This window comes from Dama dama, chromosome 14, assembly GCF_033118175.1.
Source record: "Dama dama isolate Ldn47 chromosome 14, ASM3311817v1, whole genome shotgun sequence".
In the NCBI taxonomy this organism is placed as follows: Eukaryota; Metazoa; Chordata; class Mammalia; order Artiodactyla; family Cervidae; genus Dama; species Dama dama.
In genome coordinates this window covers 61,351,071-61,371,742 of record NC_083694.1, presented here as the reverse complement: position 1 = coordinate 61,371,742, position 20,672 = coordinate 61,351,071, and the positions used below count along the sequence as shown (strand labels likewise).

Sequence of the window (20,672 nt, the reverse complement as noted above, 5' to 3'; positions counted from 1 at the left end):
GCTTCCCTGTCCATGGAATTCTCCAGGCAAGAATACCAAGGTGGATTGCCACTCCCTTCCCCAGATCTTCCCGACCCAGGGATTGAACCCTGGTCTCCCGCATTGCAGGCAGATTCTTTACCGTTTGAGCTACAGGGAAATCCTTAACAAATTACTTAACAAATTGTAAAGCACCTAAGTGCCAAGCATGACTATTATGGTCAAGAACAGAGACGTGCCTAAGGAAGAAGATTGTTTTGGCCACAGTGTGCATAATGAATTGTAATGAGCAAGACAAAGAGCATACAAGTGTTTGAAAGGTGTTAAAACAGCCCAGACATGTGAGTGAGGACCTGAGCTAGGGTGGTGGCTGCAGCCATGGAAGACGTCCAGGAGAAACCATGAAGAAGTGTTAGGATATGGTCCAAGCACAATCTTGCAAATTCTTTTCTGGGCATGATTGGGCTGGTACACTATTCTTTGGATGGAGTTTGTTCCAGTGTAGATGACAGAAAGAGCAACACATGGTGGTCACCGAGGAACAAGGACTTACCTAACTGAGCTTCTGTGAACTCACCCCAGTTGCCCGAGGCCAACTTGAGGCCAGTGGCTACCAAGGTCTAGCTTTGGGGGCAGGGTAGAGTGGGAGTTAAGGGTTCATGTGCAGGAGTCAGACCTAGGTTCAAATAACAGCTCTATCAGCTCTGTGACCTTAGGCATGTTATTTAAGCCTTTGTTTGCCTACCTGTAAAAATAGGGACCTAGCCTGTGGAACATGTTGTGAAGATTAAATAAATGTGAATACATATATCAAGAGTGTAGCCCAGAGTGCGGTTGGTAATAAGATAGCTATACCAACAGCTATTGTTATTCCTAAATCTTGAAACAATTCAGGCACCAATGAGGCACATCCCAACTGGTGGTAGTATGCTGAGGACATGTATAGGAAGGGATTCAATGAGGGACTAAATTAACTATGGATGATGGAGTCAGAAATGACCCAGAACAGAAGCTGGGGTGTCTGATGATAGCAAACAGGCATACCTTCTCCCCACATAGTCACCTTTTTTTTTTTTTTTTTTTTTTTATAGTCACCTTTTAGGTCTAATTAATATCATCTCCTGTTTTTCCCTATGGCTTAACTCTACCTTCAGCTACAAAACCCAGGCCTGTGTCTCATATTTCTGCTCAATGGTGGCTTTCAGGACCAGCCATTTGTGGCTTTTGGGGGGATACTTGTCCTGTGCACACAGTGACTACCCATGTTTGATGGAAGCAAAGTGGCTAAAAGCAGACTCTTCAGCTGAAACGTTAAAACCAGGCAACCCAAATGGAGACCAACAGAGACCAACAGGGAGACCAAAATTTACCCTCCTGTCAAGTCTAAGGCCCAGGGAGGGAGGGCTAGACAGCTCCTCAAACAACATGAACGGGAAGGAATTGGTATGTTAAGATATTTTGCTCGTAAAACCTAACCCTGTACATGGCGACCCTCCAATCAACATTTGTTGATTTTAAAAGAAATTAATGGAGTTGGGTGGAGCAGGAAGAACCAAAATATTCTGGGCTGCTAATGGAAACAAACACACTCACTGTGTACTCATAGAAATGTGATGGTAAGGGTCAGGTTTGAAATAATAAGATCAACTCTTGTGTTTGGCTTAGGAAATCTGTTTCACTAGTTTCTACAATTTCACATGACTTGATCATAAGAGAAACTGGATGTCATGGTTTCTCTTTAATATCCCAATAAAGGGTGAGTGAAACAAAAAATACTCTTTGGACAGTATCTCAATCAGAACAGCAGAAGTTATGCTGGGATATCTCATAGAGAATGCCGAAATCTCATTTCCACGTGTTGGCACCTCATTCTAGGCTGCTTCAAATTTTTGCATTCTCCGTATCAGCTTTGCCTACTAAGATCATTGTGGTGGGGCTGAGTAGGGAGCGTGGAAGGAGAGTTTGTAGATATGAATAGCAGCAACTCAGATGGCCATGACTAACCTCAAGGTGAAAAAGCCCCTTTCACATACCTGAAATAGAGGGGAATGGATATTGGTGGACAGTACAATGGCCATCAACAATAGTTCTTCCAACAACCCATTTACCTGCTCTCATGTAGCATTTTCCTTGTATTATGTCTTCAAGGAAAACCAAGTGAGTACTTTGAATTTGTGCATACCAAAAATCTTCAAGACCTTCTCAGGCTCTTTAATCTATATTACTTCCAACCTTTAAAATGTATGTATAAGCTTTTCTAAATAAAGCTTTTTTGAAGTATGAAGTAAAGAAAATTTTATCACTTGAGATGCGACACCCCTCCCATCTGGAAACTTCCCTGTAAGCCCTATACCAAGTTCTGGTAAGTGGCCTGAGCCTTGGAGGTGTGTGTTAGTCAGGGGCTTCCCTGGTGGCTCAGATGGTAAAGAATCCATCTGCAATGCAGAAGACGCATGTTTGATCCCTGGGTCAGAAATATCCCCTGGAGAAGAAAATGGCAACCCACTCCAATATTCTTGTCTGGAGAATTCCATAGACAGAGGAGCCTGTTTGGGTTAAAATAAATGGTCTTTTGAGTACCTATAGTTAAACCTGCCTGGATGGAAGGAAAAAAAAAGTAGTCCCAGAGTTTTACAATTTTAAATGTATAGGGAAAAAAGCATTCTTCAGAAAAAGTCTAGCCTATTCCTGAGTTCTTTCATCATGGGCCACTTTGAGTAGTACCTGGAAGTTATTGAGCATTTACTGTGTTGATTTACTGTGGTTAGTGCTTTGCATGTAGGTCTCATTTAAATTTTATAACACTCCAAGATATGCACTTTTATTATCCTGATTTTACACGCAAAGAAAGAAACAAACTTAGAGAGGTCATCTATCTGCTCCAGACCTTCACAGACCAACGTTTAGAGCCACATCATCTGACTCCAAGAGGCTTCACCCTTAATCATTACCCTGAATGTCCTTCCAAGTTTGGAATGGACAGGTATGCATGCTATATTTAAAATGGATAACCAGCAAGGACCTACTGTATGGCACAGGGTACTCTGCTCAATGTTATATGGCAGCCTATACGGGAGGAGATTTGGGGGAATAATGGCTACATGTATATGTATGGCTGAGTCTCTTTGCTGTCTACCTGAAACTATCACAGCATTGTTAATCGGCTATAGCCCAATAAAAATTTTAAAAATTACCCTCCAAATATTCTTAAAAATAGGTCTTAAGGGAAATGGAGCAAATGCTGCAATCTGCATAAAAATAAGTGCTCTCAAAACCAGCACGGTGACCATTGGGGTTCTTGGGTAGCCACTTAATTCTGGAAAACTACTGAGCAGTTATTCCCTACCCTGACCATGCAGGTTGTGTTTCTAGAGGTCAGGCTGTGAATGGGATGCTGTTCTCTGACACTCTCACTAACAAAGCACTCTGCGTGTTTCTTGTGTCTTCCAGTTGACGGTCCTCCAATGGAACCTTCCCAGTTTGTCTCAGTTGTCCCTAAATATCCAGACAAGATGGGATTTGATGAGGTAGGCAAGGTGTCTGTGTTTGTGGGCACCTGTATGTGTGCGCATGTGTACATCATGCTTATCTGTTTGTATCAGAACAACAAGCCTGGGCACATGTCTGAGAGTCAGCCAGATCAGCTTGGCTGCTGAAAAGAAACTGAGGTCTTGGAAAAGGTTCTCGGTTTTTGTTGTGCCTTATTCACTTATCTTAAAAAAGGAGCATCATGGTAAAAGTGAATTAATCATTGAGTCAGAAAGATGTTACTAATTAGGCATGAAAGTAATATTTTCTAAGAGCAGATATTGCCATGTTTTATCAAGATTCAAGGGTAGGGTAAAGAAGATATATGTTTTAGGTATTGGAGGACTTTAACTTTATTCTGAGTAAGTGGAAACCATTCTGGAACATTCTTTGCTTTATTTTGTCTTTGTTGCTCTTCCGTGGGAAAAATTGGAGGGCAGGGTTTAGAGGACAAAGCAAAAGAGAAAAAAGAAACCCATACTAAAATTTGTTTTTGTAGCAGGCAAGAACTTCATAATAATGCTCCAAGGGCTATATTTATTATTACATTTTAATTGTATAACAATTGAGCAGAAATGTAACGAGATGCCTGTCTTAGTGTTATGCTCAGCAGAACCAGAATTGTGACTCCAAAATCACTGAATCCTTCATGGGTCCCTCATGTCACATAACTGCTGATCCATGTTCAGGAACTTGATGATCTGGAGGCTGGGACAGTGCCTTGGGAATCCACAAACTACGATGGAACTTTTCCATGAATCTGTGATATGTTATAAGCCAAACTTTGTGCTCTATGCTCATTGCCACTGATTCATTGAAAGAAATTGCCTTGTTTATCTCCCTGTACTATGTCCTATGGGTCTCCAAAGTACAGCCATCTTAAATTCCTGCTGGAACTGGAAGTTGGGGTTTATTCTATAAAATTTATTTGTTGGCAGATTTCAGAAATGGAAGGGAATATTTCATGAATATTAATTGGAAAGGAGTTAGAAACTACTATGCTATTTTTACAGAGGGCAAGATGAGATTAGATGGTTTTAAGTGTAATAGAGATGAATTAGACTAAAGTAGAGAAGAATTAAAGTGTAGATAGTTTGATAAACAGTCAGGGCTTCAGAAAGGTTGGCCCACCCCAGATACTGAACTGGCTTCCAAATATTACTTACAGCTCTCCTTTTCTTCAGCTCTCACTAACTCTCAGGTCTCCAGGTAAAAGAACCCAAGGGTCTTTACATATATTCATTTTCCCCTTTATAAACACATTCCAATGAGGATCAAATCAGAGCAAATACCATGGGACGAAAGCAGGATCTTCTAGCCCTGGTCTTCTGTTTGGAAGGACTGGGTCACTTTCAGAATCCTTCTGAAAAAGGCCAACTCTATGGAGATACAGACATGGGGACTCTGCTCTCCTGAGCCCTGGTAGTCATCTCTCTGTTTGGAACAGAGATAGGATAGTAGAAAAAGGGATTTCAGGGCTTTTTCAACCTTCCCTGTACTCTGTGACCTTGTTGGGGTGTCTGGGCTGCATTTGGCTGGGTGGCGTTTTTGTCTGTTTACTATTCACGAAGTTTGAGCAAGCTGTCTGTGTTTTCCCTTCATAGCTGCAGTTTTTATTGCACTTGTCCTGGCAGGACCCCGGATGGGATTATTATTTACTAAAGTCTTCCCAGACTTGAGGTCTTGGGTCTGAGGGGACTTTTTGTTGTATTTCTGTTCGTTTTTTGTTTTGTTTTGCTCTCCTGGAGTGACCTCAGGTGTCACCATGTGTACACACGAGGAAATGCCTCTTCCTTCCCATAGCCTTAAAATCAGGAGATGGAATGTGTTCCCATCACAGTAGGATTCTAAACAGGAAGAAAATGACATATAAATGAACACAACTCATTAAGTTATAAAATCCCAAGTCACAGGGCAAATAGAGTTACCACAGAAATTGTTTTTTAAAAAAGGATTGCCCAGCTAGATAAACAGTGGAGGTAATAAAATCATGGTATGTACCTAATCCACTTCGTTCTGATTCAGATGGATGATTTTTTCAAAGAAGACATCTTGCTCCCCGATCCGTACTTTTCTTAGAGCTATATAAGTGGATGGAAGTGAGAATATTTTATAAGGAAGAGCTGAAATTTTACTTAATCCAGTTTTTGATCTGGTAAAACATATAACTTCTTGATACTCCACTCAGAATGATTGTGTGAACCATGGCTTAACCCTCAGTAAAGTAAAAACTACAGCCTGCTTATATGACATGACTTCTTCTTTATTCTAGACATAATGCAAACTTTATCATAAACCACATATTATAGACAGTTTAATCTGTGTTGGCCTTGAAAGATAAGATTGCTCAACTCCCTCTTTTTATAAACAAGGGAACTGGACCCCGTAACATTAGATGTCTTCCTCAAAGTCATCTAGATGGGTCATTAGGATGAAGCCAGTGTTGTCCAACTTATTCCTGCAGGCTTCTCCTTTCCCACGCTATTTCAGTATTTCTCACTGGCAACTGAAGTCTCCCTCTCCTGCAGGACTAGTTTAATGTACAATGTAAGTTTATTACTGCTTATAGAAAAGGACCTTATTCAAGCCCTTCGTTACCTGTGACAACTTTTATGAGGCTTTGGGCTCTTCTGTGGCTCCTTAAATCTGGGAATAATCAGACCAGCCTCCTTGTCTGTGTAACTCCCAGCGGCCTCATGATAGGTGTGTTAGTGCAGTCATCAGGAATTTCAGGGCTACGGTGAGGAGCTGCAGGAAGACCCAGCACTCATGGGGGATGATCTGAATGCACATTTTGGGGACTTCATGGACCAGTATGTGTCGTCTCTTTAAGACGTCCCTCAGATCCATGTAATGTGGAAATTATGACTCTCCCTAAAGGGCTATCTCCAAGGGCAGAGTCCTTTTTCTTTACAAAGAGACTTTTTCAGAAAAAGTCTTAAGAGAGTTGAGGAGTTCTGGTAAAGAAGCTATGAAAATTAAGACCTTAATAATTCAATTTGGAACTCTTGGTAATGAAAGGAATTTGTTAAGACCAGATTTTTCTTACTCTTGGAATGACTTTAAATTTTTCTACAGAGAATATAAATTTCAAGAGTTGCTAATATTTTGTACCCAAGTGATAAGACCAGTATTATTTCCATTTTACAGATGAGGAAACTGAAGCATAGGGATTGGACCAACACCAACACTTAGCAGACTTAGGTCTTGATAAATCTAGCCACTTGCCAAACTTCTTCCTTCCCCTTGGTCTCATATTGTTTTGGGTTTAATTCACCGTTGGCCTCCTGAAGAATAACTTTTTGACCTGATATGAAATACAAATAAATCTTCTCCACCATTTCCCCTAACTTTTCCACTCCTTATTCTAACTAAAGCTTTGTTGCTTATACTTTCTTTGCTTTTCAACAGCCTAAAATAAAACCTGAGTAATCTGTATTTCTTTTCCCTTGTTCTTCTTGTATTAGATTTTCATGATAAACCTCAAGCGCAGAAAAGACAGGCGAGACCGGATGTTACGCACCCTGTATGAACAGGAGATTGAGGTCAAGATTGTGGAGGCTGTGGATGGAAAGTGAGTTGGATTTTCTCCTCGAACCCTTGCCGCTGTGGCTGGAGTGGAGATGCACCCTCTCCAACTGAGGTTTAGTCCCAGTCAGAGGAATCTGCAGTCATTGCGAGATAGACATGCTTTCACAGTGCAGCCTATTTTGGGAAAACTTTATGACTCATAGCAGCTTATATATGTTAATTTCACTGAGTAGAGCAGAAATCCACTCATCATCCTGTGCTCTCTGATCTTCACTCTGCTGAAGGCTTGCCGTGGGCATGATTTTCCACTGTCTCTGGGGGTTCTTGCAATGGTCGTGGTGGTTTCCAGCCCTGTAGTGCCTTGGAAGGAATGCGTTCAGAGTTGCATTTGGAGCCTGATTTAGAGCAAGGCATCTTACCTTGTGTGACTTGACCTGAAGAAATAAATGGAAAAAAATGCATAACAGTCTGTGTGTCCTGTTGCACGAGATGCTTGCCACAGTCTGCCTGGGCTGATCACTTTTTCCAGGAACATGGCAGGAAACTTACATACAGTACCTGGTTGGATACCTTCAAGAGTTTTGTTATTGATGTTATCTGCTTTGCTTTGCCCTTTGACACTCTTATTTCAAGGAGTATGTTAGTTGCTCAGTCGTGTCTTACTCTTTGTGATCCCATGGACTGTACCCCGCCAGGCTCTTCTGTCCACGGAATTCTCCAGGCAAGAATACTAGAGTGGGTAGCCATTCCCTTTTCCAGGGGATCTCCCGTACCCAGAGAGTGAACCCTGCTCTCCCACATTGCAGGCAAGTTCTTTACCATTGGAACCACCAGGGATATTTGTAAAACCTCCTATTCCATGTTATATGTGAATTTGGGGTATGAATGACTTTAAGGAGTATGGCTAGAAGCTCTTGTGGAAGTTTTTATGACTCTTTTAGAGAATCTCATCAGTGTTTCTCAAAAGTGTGGCCTGGACACCCATGTCACAGTCCCCAGGGGCTGGTTAAGAGGGCAGCTTTCTAAGTCCCAGAGCTGCTGAATGATGATCTGTAGGGCTGGGCTGGAAATCGGCACTTAAAAAGCCTCAAAGTGATTCTTGGGTAAGGTTGCCATGTAGAATAGAGGACATCTAGTTAAATTTGTCCCAAACATTGCATGGGTCTTATACTAAAAAATTACTGTTTATTTAAAATATAAATTTGACTGGATATTTTTGTGTTTTACTTGCTAAATCTATTCTTGGATGCACTAGACTTTGGGAACCACAGTCTCAAATACCTCTAATAACCCCAATCTCCTTCATAGACCACATGGACCAAGGGAAACTAGTTGAGCTGTGAGAGTTCTTTATATACTCTACATACAAGTCTCTTATCAGATGTATAATTTGCAAATATTTTTTCCCATTTTATGAACTATCTTTTCACTTTCATGATGGTGTCCATTGAAACACAAAAGTTAATTTGATGACGTCCAGTTTATATTATTGTTGTTGATTGTGCTTTTGGTGTCATATCTAAGAATCCATTACCAAATCCAAAGCCACAAAGACTTGTTTCTATCTTTTCTTCTAAGAGTTTCATAGTTTTATGTTTTATATGTATCTCTTACACCTTAGATCTTTGATATATTTTAAGTTAGTCTTTTATATGATGTGAGGTAGAGGTCCAATTCATTCTTTGTTTCCAATTCATTCTTTTGTACAGTTATCTAGTTGTCTCTGCACCATGTGCTAAAAGATTATTCTTTCCTTCACTGAATTGTCTTAGCAACCTTGTCAAAAATTAATTAAATATAAGGGTTTATTGCTGGATTCTCAGTTTTGTTCCATTGATGTGTATGCCAATCCTTATTCCTCACAGTAGCTTCTTATGTGTAAGGAAGCCCTTCAACTTAGTTATTTTTTTTCAAGATTGCTTAGGCTATTCTAGGTCTCTTGGATTTCCATATAAATTTTAGCATTAGCATACCATTTTCCACCAAAAATGTTTGGATTTTGATAGAAATTGCATTGACTTTGTAGGTCAATTGAGGGAAGTACTTCTCTCTTTGTAATATGAAGCCTTCTGATTCATGATCATGAATATCTTTCCATTCATTTAGATCTTTAATTCTTGGATCGATGTTTTGTAAATTTTACTTGCACATCTTGCATTAATTTTGTTAAATTTATTCTCAAGTATTTTACTCTTTTTGATGTTATGATAAGTGGAATTGTTTCCTTCATTTCATTTTTATATTGCAGATTGCTAAGTGCATAGAAATAGTTGATTTTTGTATACTGATCTTTTTCGTACAACCTTGCTGAACTCATGTATTAGTTCTAATAATGTGTTTGTGTGTAAGTATGATCAGGCCATTCAAGAGGACCCCTCTCTTGTTCTCTGTACATCTCCTACTTGACCACGCCTTGCTTCACTCACGTGACTATCCAATCCTCTTAATTATAGGGCTTAATCAGTAACTGCCTACATGCTTGCCCCTGCCCCAGTCACTGGTTTCCTTGGTAATTGATGAGCCAATGTGATGTTAATGCCCCCTATAAGTGGTAGCCTCCTCCTCAGCCAAGTAGTGAAGACTGATGGTGTCTGGCCTCTTGTCTGTTGTACACAAGAGAGTGACATGCTCCAGGATCTTTGGCTTCAGACTTGTAAGATCCGCCTGTCCAATAAACCATTAATGTCTCTGTCACTGTCTCTGGGCTCTTTCTTTGGTTTCAAGGCTAGCTAAATTACAAGGCTTGCAGTCCTGGGAGGTGCAACCCAACAGTTGTTGAGCCAGCCAGAGGCTGAGGAAACTCCCACGAGCACCAAGATGTTGTCGAATAAGGATGAGGAACAAAAAGTCGTGGGGGTAATCCTTGGGCTAAATCCTCAAGTACAGTGCTGGATAGAAATGATACGAGTGGACAGGCTTGGCTTGTTCCTGTTGTTAAGGAGAAACATTTAGTCTTTCACCATTAAATAGGATAATTGGCTCTGGAGTTTTCACAGATGGCCTTTATTGGGTTGAGTGTTTCTATCTTGAAAGGGTGATGGTGTCTTAGTTTGTTTGCTGCTAAAATAAATGACCATAGACCCAGTGGCTCAAATAACAAACATTTGTCAAAGTTCCAGAGGCTGGGAAGTTCCAGAGAAGGGTGCCAGCATGGATAGGTTATGGTGAGAGACCCCTTCCTCCTTTGTAGATGGCTGTTCTCTTCCTGCAGGCTTCCCTGGTGACCCAGTGGTAAAAGAATCCACCTGCCAATGCGGGAGCTGCAGGTTCGATCCCTGGATCAGGAGGATCCCCTGGAGAAGGAAATGGCAACCCACTCCAGTATTCTTGCCTGGGAAATCCCATGGACTGAGGAGCCTGGTGGGCTACAGTCCACGGGGTCGCAGAGTCAGACCCAACTCAGCAACTCAGCATGATCACTGTCCTCTTGCTGTACTCTCCTATGGCAGAGAGCAAGCAGAGGGGAGAGAGCAAGCTTTTGCTTTCTTATAAGGGCACTAATCTTATTTACAAAAGTTCTACCCTTAGGATCTACGGCTCCACCTCCTTATCAACATGTGAACTTGGGGGAATATAAATAGTCCATATACAGTTGGATTTTTGCCAAGTTTTATGTCTATTTAGATGACCATGGAATTTTTGTCTGTTAATAATGATGTGTCACTTTTTATCCCCACGTGTTAAATGAATCTTAGAATCCTGGGATAAATCCCATTTGGTCATGATGTATAATCCCTCTTCTGTGATGCTGGATTCTGTTTACTAGTATTTTCTTGGGGATTTTTCTATTTATCTTAAGGGATATTGGTCTCTTGTCATCTTGTGATGTTTTTCTGGTTGTGTATCAGGTTGATACTTTATAGAATAAGTTGGGAAGCACATCCTCTTCAATTTTTGGTAAGGGTTTGAAAGATTTGTGTTAATTCTTTAAATGTCTGGCAGAATTTTGAATTCTTTACAGAAGCTATCTTGTCCTGGACCATGTTTTGGAACTTTTTTTTTTTAATATTTACAATTTCAGCCTCTTTAACTGTTATAGGTATTCAGAATTTCTATTTCTTGAGTTGGTTTGTTTCTTTTGAGCAATGTGCCCATTTTATCTAGGTTATCTAATTTGTTAATGTATAATTGTTCATAGTATTTTCTTGTAATCCTCTTTATTTCCACAAGACCAGTAGGGATTTCTCCCTCTTTCATTCTTAATTTTAAATAATTTGAGTCTATTCTTTTTTATTTGGCTAAGAGGGTTATCAATTTTGTTCTTTTCCAAAGAACCAACTTTTGGTCTTGCTTTTGTCTTTTCTTCTATTCTCTGTTTCATTTATTTCCTTCTTTATGCTTGCTTTGCATTTAGTTTGCTCTTTTTCCAATTTCTTAAAATGGAAAAGCAGATTATTTAAGATTCTTTTTTTTTAAACATATAGACATTTGTATCTGTAACAAGCCCTCTAAGTACTGCATTAGGTGCATCTTGTAAGGTTTGGTATGCTATTTTCATTTTCATTTTTCTCAAAATATTTTCTCATTTCCTCTGTGGTTTCTTTGACTCATTGGCCATCAAGGAGTATATTGTTTAATTTCACATATTTGTGAATTTTCCAAGTTTCCTATCAATTTTTAATTTCATTGTGGTTGTAGAACATACTTTGTATGAATTCAACCATTTAAAATGTACTGAGGCTTTATTTATGGTCTATATATGGTCTTTCTTAGAGAATGCTGCACATAAAGTTGAAGAATGTGTGTTTTGCTGATGTTGCCTTTAATTTCAGTGTCAAATTAAAAAAATCATCACCAAAGCAGTGTCAAGGAGTTTTATCCTCTTGTTTTCTTCTAGGACCCTACTATTAATATGAACTTGATGTCTATAAATTGTTAATTATAATCTGTAGGGCAATCACTAATAACTAAAAATATACAGAAATATAAACAAAGGCATTAAGATGTTAAAGTACAAAATATTGAATCCTTATATTGTACACATGAAACTAATGTTATATGTCAATTATATCTCAATAAAAAAATACCAACTTCAGTACTATGGAAAAACTTAACCCCTATTGAGCTTTATTCCTTCCCCTTCCTTTGTTCTGTTGTCACACTAATTATTTCTTTATATGCTTTTTATACATTATTTGCTTTTATTGCTTTATGCAGCTATAATTTAAATCAGATAAGGGAAAAACTTATGAACAAAAGAATACTTACACTGTTTATGTTTACCTATCCCAGGTGGTGCTAGTGGTAAAGAACCTGCCTGATAATGCAAGAGACATAAGAGACACGGGTTCAGTCCCTGGGTTGGGAAGATCCCCTGGAGGAGGGCATGGCAACCCACTCCAGTATTCTTGCCTGGAGAATCTCTTGGACAGAAGAGCCTGGCAGGCTGCAGTCCATCGGGTCACGAGGAGCCGAACACAACTGATGTGACTTAGCACGCATGCAAACACCTGCACTCGCATTTACCCGTGCTCTCATTTCTTTATGTGGATCTGAGTTATTCTCTGGTTTCCTTTCATGTTAGCCTGAGGGATTCCCTTTCGCATCTCTCGTAGAGCAGATCTACTAGGAACGCTGTTTTTGTTTATCTGGGACACCCTGGTTTTTCCATTTTTGAGGTCTAGTTTGACTGGATACAGCATTCTTGGTTGACAGTCTCTCTGAGTCGGCACTTTGAATATGTCAACCTTCTGGCCTCCAAGGTTTCAGATGAGAATCAGCTAAATTAATCTTACTGAGAATACTTCGTTTGTAGTGAGTCACTTCTCTTGCTGACATGAGTCTGCTTTTTAATTTTTAGCTCCAAAGGAAAGATGTTACACGTGTACGATTCCTCTTATGATTCTTTCCTGTCCTCATTCCTTTCAATGTTTAATAGTATTTCATGTTTCTATTAGCCAGTCTCCTTCATTAGGAAAATACTGTTTCAAAGGTGCCAAGAAACTGATGATACTTAGAACTACGTTGGGTGTTGTGAGGGATACAGAAATATAAGACCTCATCTTGTCTTCACAAAGCTCACAGTGCTACAACACACTACCCTTGAGGAGCTCCTAAGGCCCCGGAGAATACACAGACCTCTCCCTCCTGGCTTCTGCGGTGGGGACCTCTCAGTGTGTTAATTTAGGGCCATGTTCTATCTTACAGGGCACTCAACACAAGCCAGCTGAAGGCCCTGAATATTGAGATGCTGCCTGGATATCGGGACCCCTACTCCTCCAGGCCTCTAACCAGGGGTGAAATTGGCTGCTTCCTTAGCCATCACTCTGTCTGGAAAGAGGTGAATAATGGTTCACTCAGATGTGCAGTTCTGTTATGAGAAGGGAGGCGAGTGGGACCATTTTACTGTTGATGAACCTTTGCCCAGATTCCAGTTACGAGCTATTATGTGTTGTGCTACCATACTTTTGACTTTCTAATACCTATTTTGATTAGATAAATAAGTACCAACTTTTCATAGGGTATCTTCCCCGTGACCTTTACAGGTAATTGACCGGGAGCTGGAGAAGACTCTTGTTATTGAGGACGACGTGCGTTTTGAACATCAGTTTAAAAAGAAGCTGATGAAGCTGATGGATGACATTGATCGAGTTCAGCTGGACTGGGAACTGATGTGAGTGACAAGACAACAAGCTTTTCTAAGAGCACTGAGAACTCTTTCCGTCCTTTCAGCACTGAGAGCCCCAGCTCATAGGAGGTGGGGCTCAAGCTTCCACTTACCTGGCTTTCTTTCCATATATGTTCCCAGAAACAAGAAGTAGGTAGGGGATACCCACTGGTTTGGGGGCTTCCCTGGTGGCTCAGATGGTAAAGAACCCACCTGCAATGCAGGAGATCTGGGTTTGATCCCTGGATCGGGAAGATCACTTGGGGAAGGGAATGGCTACCCACTCCAGTATTCTTGCCTGGAGAATCCCCATGGACAGAGGAATCTGGTAGAGTCTCAAAGAGTCAGACATGAATGAGTGACTAACACTTTCACTTTTGCATCTATATACTCTTTGGGGTGAGAAAGTATGGTAAATTCTTTGAGACTTGGATTCTGCCTGCAGATCTTGGGTTTTCAGAATGAGCATTTACCTGAAAACACAGCAGAAACCCACCCATGAAGCAGCGTGGTGCATAGAGTGTGTACACGGAGGACCCATGCCAGGCACACGGGTCACACTTGTGTCACACTTGAGCATCAGCTCCCTGGAGGATGGGTTTCCTCTGCAGTCTCTGACGGTGTGTGTGTGGGGGGCGGGGGTTGGAAGGGCAGTGGGAGAGCACCTGTTGGGGAGGGGATCTGTACAAACAGGGAGAAAACTGACAGCTAGGTTTGGAGGGTCAGAGGGAAACCTGACTCTTAGGTTTTCCTTATCTTAGGAAAACCAGACTCACCAAGGGAGTCCTGGCTCTGAGCTGACCTTTAGTTAATGCTCGTTGCCTGCTACCTCTGGGAACTGAGCGCGCTCGCTCTCGTTCTCTCTCTCTCTCTGGGAACTGAGTGCTCTCTCTCTCTCCCTCTCTCATTTTGTTTTTACAATGAGATGACACTTTTTACTTCTCTCTAATGATGCAGAAAGTTCCCAAGCATCATATTCACTTGCCAGCTGTGTGTCAAAGGCAATTTCATCAGATCAGAGGCTGTTCCTTCAGCAGCTGCAGCCCACAAGCTGTCCCCGTTCCTCCCATCCTCGGGGGGAAACTTAACTATGCACTTGGGTGGAATACTTGCTTATTAGAAAATGTACCATTCAGAGCTCAGAGGAAACCTAGTAATGACTCAAGAAACCGTGGGAATTAGACCCAGGACTATGTAATAAAGGGACTGGCTCCCTGTCGGGTACCAGTCATGTGATGAGATTCTGCATTGTCTCTTCTGATCGTTGTCTCTAGAATCCTCTAGGAGTTCTTGGACCTCAGGCTTTCTGAGTCTGTGGCCCTGCAGCCTGTGGTTAAGGCCCCACAGGCATGGAGCTTGAAAGCTATTTCATGCTTATGTGACATGTACAAAGGCAACTTTCACTTAAGCCTTGGATTCAGAGGAGTGGATTTGGGGAGTCTAAGGCTTAGAATTGACATATGTCCTTGTTCACTTGTAGTTTGGTTGATGCATTTCTCAGGAAAGAATACCAATGGATCCAAGAAAGGAGAGTTATTGTTCTGATAAGGATACAGTGGACGGAGCAGGGTAGATGTTTTCTAAATTTCCATGGCTGATCAAGTGCAAGTGTTCCATTGAAATCTATTATCTAATTACAAAGAATTATAGCTGTTTCCAATTTTTCACATCTCACTTTATAAAATGAATAAAGCAAATGTATTTAAACTCAAAATATGAAAGCATATAGGCTGTCTGTGACAGCAATATTAAATTTCTCCAGAAAAAAAAATAATAATAAAAAAAATAAATTTCTCCAGAAAAAAAGGAAACAGTAAGTGGGGAAAAATAGAGCAAGCCATTGAAAACATCTAGGGCAGCATGTCCAATAGAAATATGTGAGACGTATCATTTAAAATTTTTTGTGTGTGCTCAGTCATATCTGATTCTTTGCTACCCCAGGGACTGTAGCCCACCAGGCTCCTCTATCCATGGGATTTTCCAGGCAAGAATACTGGAGTGGGTTGCCATTTCCTCCTCCAGAAGATCTTCCCAACCTGGGGATCAAGTCTGTATCTCTTGTGCCTCCTGAATTGGCAGGTGAATTCTTTACCACTGCACCATCTGAGAAGCCACATCATTTAAAATTTTCTAGTAATTATATTAAAAGATAAAAATAGGTGAAATTAATTTTAATAATACATTTTATTTAATCTAACATATCCAAATATTATTTTAACATATAATCAGTATTTTAAAACTATTAATGAATTAGTCTATATTCTTTTTTCATTCAGTCTTCAAAATCCAATATGTATTTAATGCATACAACATACCTCAGTCCATATGCTAAATTTTCAACTGTTGAAGTAAACTGTAGCCCTACCAAAATAATACATTTTGAATAAGAGAAAAAATATTTTACACATCTTCAATTTTAAAATTACAGTTTAAATTTAGTATAGCAAGTTGAGTATAGGCTTAATTCCTCAGTCACTCTGTTCACAATTCAGGTGTTCAGTAGGATTTTCTCTTGCTACATGAAAAAAATTCAGGCTATTTGTTTTTAAGAGGCTGTGGTTGAGAGTTGGCTATATTTATCTCCAGAAGAACTGAAGGTGAACATAGACTTATTCTATATATCCTAGGATGTTTCAACAAGGAGAATAGCTTAAATATTGAAAGAGATGGTTTTTAGAGCAAAATAGAGGAATTCAGCTTTCTCTGACAGGCAGAAAGCCAGATCTCCTCAACTTGGTCCAGGCAAGCAGAAACAACTAGGCTCTAGACAAAAGCAATGGATCACAGATCCATGGGTAGACTAGGGATGGGGAGAATGGTTGAGGGTATATTCTGTGTTGCAGAAGTAGTTCATGGAGGACAGAACCCCGGAGAAGCATGGGCAGAGATGGGTGAGGGAAAGCAAACTGCACAAGTGTTGACATTCATTCTTCCCCAGAGGAAACACTCTTGAGCTACTCTTGGGTTCCTAGGTCTTTCACTGTGGACTGTATCTTTTCCAAAGCATTTTCTTTCTTGTGTTTACCACCAGCATTTGGAGAGCTGTGCAGAAAATATCAAGTCAACAGGCTAAAACTCTAGGGACTTGAAAGCAAACTTGGGATTCTCACATCTGGTCTTTGTTGTCCCCTTCCAATTTCTATAAACACAGCTGAAAATCCTATACTACCTTTGGGAAATGATCTGAAAAAAATCTGCTTTTTGTCATGAAATTTTTAAGAGATTTTTTTTTTTATATTGGAGTATAGTTGATGTGCAATGTTGTGTTAGTTTTGGGTATATAGCAAAGTGATTCATTTATATTTGAGATTCTTTTCCCATATAGGTTATTACAAAATATCTTGAGTGTAGTTCCCTGTGCTGTATAATAGGTCCTTGTTGATTATCTATTGTATACATAATAGTGTGTATGTGTTAATCCCAACCTCCTAATTTATCCCTCCCCCCACCTTATCCTTTTGGTAACCATAAGTTTGTTATCTAAGTCTGTGACTTATATTTTGTAAATAAGTTTGTGTGCATCATTTTTTCAGGTTCTGTGTGTAAGTGATATCATATGATATTTGTCTCTTTCTGTCTGACTTAATTCACTTAGTATGATAATCTTTAAGTTTATCCACGGTTCTACAAATAGTATTATCTCATTCTTTTTTATGGCTGAATAATGTTCCATTGTGTATATGTACCACATCTTCTTTATCCATTCTTCTGTTGATGGAAATTTAGGTTGCTTCCATGTCCTGGCTATTATAAATAGTGCTGCTATGAACACTGGGTGCATGTATCTCTTCAAATTATGGTTTTCTCTGGTTATATGCCCAGGAATGAGATTGCTAGATCATGTGGCAGTTCTATTTTAGTTTTTTAAGTAAAAAAACTTGAAAAATTTCATATCCTACAACTTTACCAAATTCATCGAGTTCTAGTAGTTTTTGGTAGCGTCTTTAGGATTTCTCATGTATAGTATCATACCATTTGCAACAGTGACAGTTTAACTTCTTTTCTAGTTTGGATTCCCTTTATTTCTTTTTCTTCTCTGATCACTATGGAGGACTTCTGAAACTATGTTGAATAAAAGTGGTGGGAGTGAACATCCTTGTCTTGTTCCTGATCTTAGAGGAAATGTTCTCAGCTTTTCATCTTTGAGAAAGATGCTAGCTATGGATTTGTCATATTTGGCCTTTATTATGTTGAGGTAGGTTTCCTCTATGCCTGCTTTCTGGAGAGTTTTTTTTTTTTTTTCCCTTGAAAATGGGTGTTGAATTTTGTCAAAGTCTTTTTTCTGAATATATTGAGATGATCATGTTTTTATTCCTTTAAATATTATTTTAATAGTGTTTATATTCATTTGCTCACACTAGTGAGTATTCCTTGGTATCTCTGTCACCAGTGTCCTTGTCCCCACACTAAGTCATAGCCACTCCCCCACCTCCCCAGGAGACACTCCAAGACCATCAGGTGGCTTTGTCTCACACTCCTCTGAAGCCAGTGCTTTTGCCCAGGTCCTGCTGTGAACGAGACTTTGTGTGCACCCTCCAGGAGTGGAGTTTCTTTTTCCCCCATTCCTGCAGAGCTCCTGCAATCAAGGCCCCTGGCCTTGAAAGCTGAGGGCTCTGAGGACTCCTCCTCTTGATGGCAGACCCCCAGACTGTGGAGCCTGACATGAGGTTCAGAACTCTTACCCCTGTGGGAGGACTTACGAGAAATAATTATTTTTCCCCTTTGTGAATCATCCACCTGGTGGGTAGAGGATTTGATGCTATCACGAATGTGCCCCTCCTTCCATCTCATTGTGACTTCTTTGTATTCGGGTGTAGAATATCTTTGTTGGTAGGTTCTGGTCTTTTTCGTCGATTGTCATTCAGCAGTTAGTTGTGATATTGGTGTTTTTGTGAGAGGAAGTGAGCTCGAGTCCTTCTACTCCACCATCTCATCTCTAACTTCTGAAAGATCTTTTAGTCTCTACATTTCAAAACTTTCAGGCCTTAACAGCCTGCTAGGCAAGGATAGTTGGGCTATTGATAAGTGGAACCACAGAGATGGCCTGATTGATGGAAGATGGTGACAACCATGATTGATGTGCTATGCCCTGTCGTGTGATACATTGAAATAAGACACAGTTGGTGCAAGCTTTCAAAAGTGTCTGCAAAGCTGTGCTCCATTCTTATGGACGTCTAATACTCAAATTGGAATTTTCTCCTCCACCCGTTTCCTTTTAGTTATATTGGTAGGAAGAGGATGCAAGTAAAAGAACCAGAGAAAGCTGTGCCCAATGTGGTAAATCTGGTTGAAGCTGACTATTCCTACTGGACACTCGGCTACGTCATCTCTCTGGAAGGAGCACAGAAGCTGGTTGGAGCAGATCCTTTTGGGAAGATGCTACCAGTGGATGAGTTTCTGCCAATCATGTACAACAAGCATCCTGTGTGAGTTGCCTGCCTACCCCTTAAGCATAATTCATTCATGAATTATGCTGCTTGGTTTGGGGTAATACTTGGTATTTTTAAAAGGGGACTCCTTTCCTAAATGATTTTTCCATAATCATGACAAGAGAGGCCAACTCGAGTGATTACCCCCTTTTACAAACAGGGGATATAAGGCAGAAATGGTGAGTCTTGCACAGGAGTCCTCTTTAATACCCAGTGAGTAGCTTAACTGCACATAATATGCTTGGTCCTCTTATCTTTGATTTTCTTACTTCCATAAACCCATACACCTCAAGGTGAAGGTCATCTTCCTAAGCACCTCAAATGTTTCAGTTTGTTTTAGTCCACTGTGTATACTCTTGGCCAGGCAGTGACTCACAAGCTAGTCAGGAACCCAGACTCACGAACAGTCATTGTGATATATTGTGATACCTACAACCACAGAGATGTGTTAGAGGCTCGGGAAGAGTGGAGATGGCCTCTGAGCTGGGCGTCCACAGAAGAAGACAGTGTGATGATCAGTGACTGTAGTTCCGTTAGACCTAGTGCTTGTATCAAGAAGATGGTAAATGATGGGTTTATGTGTCAGTCTCCCCAGGAACCTGTGAGCCTCTGAGACAGGAACCATCTTTTATCTCTGTGTCCTTAGAGTCTAGGCCAAATTCTACCCATGCTAACTGCTTGATCGATGCTTCCTAAATTCGTTAATGGAGCAGGAGACCAGGTTCTAACCTTGGCTCCTTCTCTCATTGCTGAGTGGTCTCCTCCCTAGATGGTCTTCTTTGTAGCAGTTCAGTGTTCTTGTCCTGCATCTTGCCCATTTTGTCTCCTGTCCTCAGTAAAAAAGGACAACATGTCAGAGACCAATTTTTATCTCTGCTACCTGATAGAAACACAGAGGTCAACCATCATCCTCTTAACAGAAAGGAAACTGAAACTTAGCTGCCGAGCAGCTGTCAGCTCATGCAATCAGCAGAGGAGCCCTGGAGAGGGCTGCTTGTCCCTTCGTTTACACTCACAGGTTGCTGGACTGCAAAGCCAAGCTGGTGTGCCTCCAAGCTTACACCACATCACTCACACCTTCACTCCAGCCCCCAGCCGTCTCATTCACTAACCCAGGATCAAAGCATTTTCTACAAAGTGATCACTTTATTTATTATTATGGTCCAACAGAACTTAAACCTTAATTTTTAGAACAAGACCTGAAATTCATTTTTAAGCTACTCTATCTAGATTTGAATCTTCCCTGTAGCTTAGTCAGTAAAGAATCTGCCTACAATGCAGGAGACCTGGGTTCGATTCCTGGGTCGGGAAGATCCCCTGGAGAAGGAAATGGCAACCCACTCCAGCATTCTTGTCTGGGAAATCCCATGGACAGAGGTGCCTGGCGGGCTACAGTCCATGGGGTTGCAAGAGTCAGACATGACTTAGTGACTAAACCACCATCCAAATTGAACAGAAATACCCTGACCTTTTTCTTTGTGTATTTGTTTACATCATCTGAAAGCCTTAAAAAAAAATTCTGTTGTGATTGTAGGCTAAAGTTTTCCATAAAGGATGCAATTTAAAAAATAATCAAATCCATGAGAATTTAGGAGGTA

At 40.5% G+C, this 20,672-nt stretch overlaps 1 protein-coding gene across 1 annotated transcript in view; it reads left to right on the top strand.

The window, feature by feature from the left end:
* COLGALT2 (collagen beta(1-O)galactosyltransferase 2) overlaps positions 1 to 20,672 on the top strand; it is a 115,142-nt gene that overhangs the window by 91,478 nt on the left and 2,992 nt on the right. The window contains exons 7-11 of the mRNA XM_061161270.1: positions 3,430 to 3,506; positions 6,975 to 7,081; positions 13,186 to 13,318; positions 13,524 to 13,651; positions 18,865 to 19,071. Coding sequence (XP_061017253.1) covers positions 3,430 to 3,506; positions 6,975 to 7,081; positions 13,186 to 13,318; positions 13,524 to 13,651; positions 18,865 to 19,071 — 652 coding nt within the window. The remainder of the gene's footprint in view (positions 1 to 3,429; positions 3,507 to 6,974; positions 7,082 to 13,185; positions 13,319 to 13,523; positions 13,652 to 18,864; positions 19,072 to 20,672) is intronic.